This window comes from Cajanus cajan, chromosome 8 (genome assembly GCF_000230855.2).
Source record: "Cajanus cajan strain Asha chromosome 8, NIPB_CcT2T_4, whole genome shotgun sequence".
Classification (NCBI taxonomy): Eukaryota; Viridiplantae; Streptophyta; class Magnoliopsida; order Fabales; family Fabaceae; genus Cajanus; species Cajanus cajan.
In genome coordinates, this window is record NC_138524.1 from 21,166,219 (window position 1) to 21,171,093 (window position 4,875).

The following is a 4,875-nucleotide window of genomic DNA, read 5'->3' on the forward strand; positions in this document are numbered from 1 at the left end:
GATTAATTTTTATTTATGGTGCATTATTTTATGAGATGTAAGTAATGGTTACAATATCCTAGATAAAAAGAAAAAGAAAAGGTGTGTGTATTTTTTTAAAAAATAATGTAATATTTGTATCTATTAGGAGAGAGGAAAGTAATTTGGTCTTACATGAATTCGTTAATTTTTATAATAATTATTTTAAAATTAAATAAATAATAATTTTTTTATTGATTATAAAAATGCATGATTATTAAAGTTTTGTCTTTGGAACAACAATTAACAAGTGAGATGGTGAGATGCAGTTTCCTTTTCTGTCTTGCGCCCGTGCTAATATTTTCTGCTTTTTACACTGTTCATTGACATGAAATATATCTCTCTTTTGTTTTTCTCTCATTTCCGCCACCTCCTTTTTCGGTTCTGAAAATCACACACTGCGCTTTCAAACAGAGAACCCATTTGGCAAAAAGTCTGCAAAGGTTAGGTAAAATGCACTATGACTTTCATATTCCTTTTCTCTTCTGCTTCTTCAACGCTTTTTTTTGCACTCCTTTTCAAACTTCTCTGCTATCTGAACTGACCCACTATTTTATTTTTACGAAAAGGACTTTCGTGGGTCGCCTCGCCAGAGCATTCTGCTGAGTTTTCATTTGAATGGTCACTGTTGTGTGTTGGAGTTGAGCTGCCACCAATGTTAATGGTAATGGGTTCTTCACTTTTTTTTGTTTGGTATCTCACTGCTTCTACGTGAAAAAAAATGTTCTTTTTCTTTCAAATGGTTGCTATTGATTGCTTCATCCTCACGCCTTTGTTTAATGGTCCCTTTTCTTCAAGTGGGTTGCTTTTGAATTTCAGTTTGAGTTTCCATTTGCATTTGTATTTGCTTTCAGATTTAGTAGTCTTTCTCCTTCTTCTTCTTTTCCCAGTATTTGGTTTTGATGTGTGTTGGACTGTTGGTGATATCAATAGTTTTTTCAATTTGTTGTTTGTCTTTGTATGCAGTTGCAATTTATCTGTTTTGCTGAGTGTTGAGAATTTTGGAGGTTGGGTTCTTCTGAGCTGTGAAAATCACTGATTTCTGGTGGTGGTAGCTTCTGATGTTTCTAATGGGAGCTTAATCTTGATTTGAAGGTGACATACATATATATTATCTCTTTTGGTTTGGGAAATGGTGCTGCAAAGATGTTACTCTATGGCTTTTGTTGTGCAATGGGGTTTCTTGGCTTGCTTTATTTGCTTTTCTGTGGGACTTGAAACCCCAGCCAGATCCTGTGACAAGCATGATCTATTGGCCCTGAAGGAATTTGCAGGCAACCTTACAAAAGGGTCTATCATCACAGCATGGTCAGATGATGTTGCATGCTGCAAATGGGTTGGAGTTGTTTGTAATGATGTGGTTGATGGAGCAGCTGTTAGTAGAGTTTCCAAGTTGATTTTACCTGGAATGGGTCTAAACGGCACGATTTCAAGCTCTTTAGCCCATCTAGATGAGCTAAAGGTGCTCAATCTTTCGTTCAATCGTCTCCAAGGTGGATTGCCTTCTGAATTATCTAATATGAAGCAGTTAAAAGTTCTTGACTTGAGCCATAATATGCTGTCTGGACCTGTTGGTGGGGCTCTTTCTCATTTGCAATCCATTCAAGTACTAAACATTTCTAGCAATTCATTTGTTGGAGACCTCTCCCATTTTGGGGGATTACAACATCTCCTTGCACTCAACATAAGCAACAATTCATTCACTGGCCAGTTCAATTCCCAAATTTGCAGCTCCTCCAAGGGTGTTCAGATTCTTGATATATCCAAAAACCATTTTGCTGGTGTTCTTGAATGGTTGGGCAACTGTAGCAGATCTCTCCAAGAGTTGCATTTGGATTCCAATTTATTTTCTGGCCCTCTCCCTGATTCTTTGTATGCAATGTCAGCCTTGGAGCAGCTCTCAGTCTCTGTGAACAACTTCTCTGGTCAGTTAAGCAAGGAGCTAAGTAACCTCTCAAACCTAAAATCTCTAATAGTTTTTGGAAATCGGTTTTCAGGGGAACTCCCGAATGTTTTTGGGAATCTTTTGGACCTTGAACAATTAATAGGACACTCCAATTCATTTTCTGGATCATTGCCTTCCACCTTGGCGTTATGCTCAAAACTTCGAGTGCTTGATCTTCGAAATAATTCTTTGACAGGTTCTGTTGGTCTCAATTTCACTGGATTGTCTAGTCTTTTCACCTTGGACCTTGGTAGCAATCATTTTAATGGATCCCTTCCAAACTCCCTGTCATATTGCCATGAATTGACAATGTTAAGCCTTGCTAAAAATGAATTAACTGGCTATATTCCAGAGAGCTATGCAAACCTCACTTCACTTTTGACTCTGTCTTTGTCGAACAATAGCTTTGAGAACTTATCTGGGGCACTTTATGTACTGCAGAAGAGCAAAAGTCTCACCACTGTTATCCTTACAAAAAATTTTCATGGCGAGGAAATTCCACATAGTTTAACAGCAGGCTTCAAGAGCCTTGTGGTTTTAGCACTTGGAAATTGTGGTCTAAAAGGTCACATTCCTGCTTGGCTATTGAATTGCACGAAATTGGAAGTTCTTGATTTGTCATGGAATCATTTGGAAGGTGGTGTCCCTTCTTGGATTGGTTCGATGGACAATTTATTCTACTTGGATTTGTCAAATAATTCTCTTACAGGAGAAATACCAAAAGGTTTGACAGAGATGAAGGGCCTCATATCCCCAAATTATCACATATCAAGTCTCTTTGCAGTTGCTGCTATTCCTCTTTATGTCAAGAGAAACAAGAGTGCTAATGGGCTGCAATATAACCATGCCTCAAGTTTCCCTCCTTCAATATACTTGAGTAATAACAGATTAAGTGGAAGAATATGGCCTGAAATTGGTCGTTTAAAAGAACTTCATATCTTAGATTTAAGCAGGAACAACATCACTGGCACCATTCCTAGCTCCATTTCAAAGATGAAGAATTTGGAAATATTAGATTTATCTAACAATAGTCTCATTGGATGTATTCCCCCATCATTTACCAACCTCACATTTTTGTCTAAGTTCAGTGTAGCGTATAACCACTTACAGGGACCAATTCCAAGTGGGGGACAATTTTCAAGTTTTCCAAATTCAAGTTTTGAGGGAAACCTGGGGCTTTGTGGGGAAACATATCGATCTTGTAACAGTGAAAACAATGTGGGCTTTGCTACCCATTCTGTGGGAAAATTGGGTAAAAGCAGTGTCCTTGGCTTAACAATTGGTTTAGGAGTAGGCCTTGCACTGCTTCTTGCAGTTATTCTACTAAGAATGTCAAAGAGGGATGATGAGGATAAGCTAGTTGATAACTTTGATGAGGAGCTTAGCTGGCCAAACAGTACGCCGGAAGTGCTTGTTTCTTCAAAAGTGGTGCTTTTTCAGAATTCAGATTGCAAGGATCTCACAGTTGAAGATTTGTTAAAATCCACTAGCAATTTTAGCCAAGAAAATATAATTGGTTGTGGTGGGTTTGGTCTTGTCTACAGGGGGAATCTTCCAAATGGCATGAAGGTAGCTATCAAGAAACTTTCTGGGTATTGTGGTCAGGTGGAACGCGAATTCCAAGCTGAAGTAGAGGCCCTCTCAAGAGCTCAGCATAAGAACCTTGTTTCACTCAAAGGTTATTGTCAGCATGTTAATGACAGGTTGTTAATTTACTCCTACTTGGAGAATGGAAGTCTTGATTATTGGCTGCATGAGAGTGAGAATGGAAATTCAGCTCTAAAATGGGATGCAAGACTCAAGATTGCCAAAGGTTCAGCTCATGGATTGGCTTATTTGCACAAGGAGTGTAAACCACACATCGTGCACCGAGATATTAAATCTAGCAACATACTTTTGGATGATAAATTTGAAGCTTATTTGGCTGACTTTGGTCTCTCAAGGCTACTTCAACCCTATGATACCCATGTTTCAACAGATTTAGTAGGAACCTTAGGATATATTCCTCCAGAATATAGCCAGGCACTGAAAGCAACTTTTAAGGGTGATATTTATAGCTTTGGTATTGTTCTTTTTGAGCTTCTTACTGGTCGAAGGCCTGTAGAAGTCGTCATCGGGCAACGTAGCAGGAATATAGTGTCTTGGGTGTTTCAGATGAAATCTGAGAATAGGGAGCAAGAAATTTTTGATCCAGTTATTTGGCACAAGGATAATCAGAAACAGATCTTAGAGGTACTAGCTATTGCTTTTAAATGTGTAGATGAAGATCCAAAGGTGAGACCCCATATTGAATTAGTTGTTTCATTACTTGATAGTGTAGGATTTGATGGTTCTCAACAGTCATCTTAAATACCTGCATTCATGCCATACATGGATTTTGGTTGGTGTATCATTGAGACAGTATATATATTTATATCTGTAAAGCATGTTCGCACTTTATAGTATGGTGGTGGTGGGATATTCTTGATAAGGGAACACTTATTTGGCTTTATCCTCTTTAGTATTATAGTGATGGTTTAATCTATACAATAGGGTACTTATGATCACCATGTCTTGTCCAGCACTTGCTTTTATTATCAACCTTGTCAACTGTTATTATGTAGCATTAATGAAAAAGCCTTGTCTATATACATTAGTTTTAAAATCTAAACCATTTGCTCCCTTATGCTTAAATCAGCACATAATTTTTTATAAACATCAAGTTGTGTTTGAATATACTGTATCAATATATATTTTGTGTCTCAGTTTCTTTTTCTGGGTTTATCTAGTATATAAATTTGTTTCTGCTGATAATAAGTGAATTGCTTACTCTTTCCCATTGCAATAAATAGCAATTATCTTCATATACTTATCCTTTGTTTGGGAGGAGGGGGACAAATTTAAGGGAGTGAAAGGGAATAGTTGAAAATTGA

General features: G+C 37.5%; 1 protein-coding gene across 2 annotated transcripts; it reads left to right on the forward strand.

Moving 5' to 3' along the window:
• Positions 1-297: 297 nt before the first annotated feature.
• LOC109812915 (phytosulfokine receptor 2) lies at positions 298-4,591 on the forward strand. Of its 2 annotated transcripts, none has more exons than XM_083062437.1 (3): positions 298-466; positions 588-682; positions 985-4,591. In XM_083062437.1, exon 3 carries the CDS (start codon positions 1,151-1,153, stop codon positions 4,310-4,312), a length of 3,162 nt encoding a protein of 1,053 aa, XP_082918563.1. In that variant the 5' UTR covers positions 298-466; positions 588-682; positions 985-1,150; the 3' UTR covers positions 4,313-4,591. The 2 variants fall into 2 exon arrangements, with proteins under 2 accessions (XP_082918563.1, XP_082918564.1); XM_083062438.1 differs by having other exon boundaries at positions 298-461.
• The last annotated feature ends 284 nt before the right edge of the window (positions 4,592-4,875 follow it).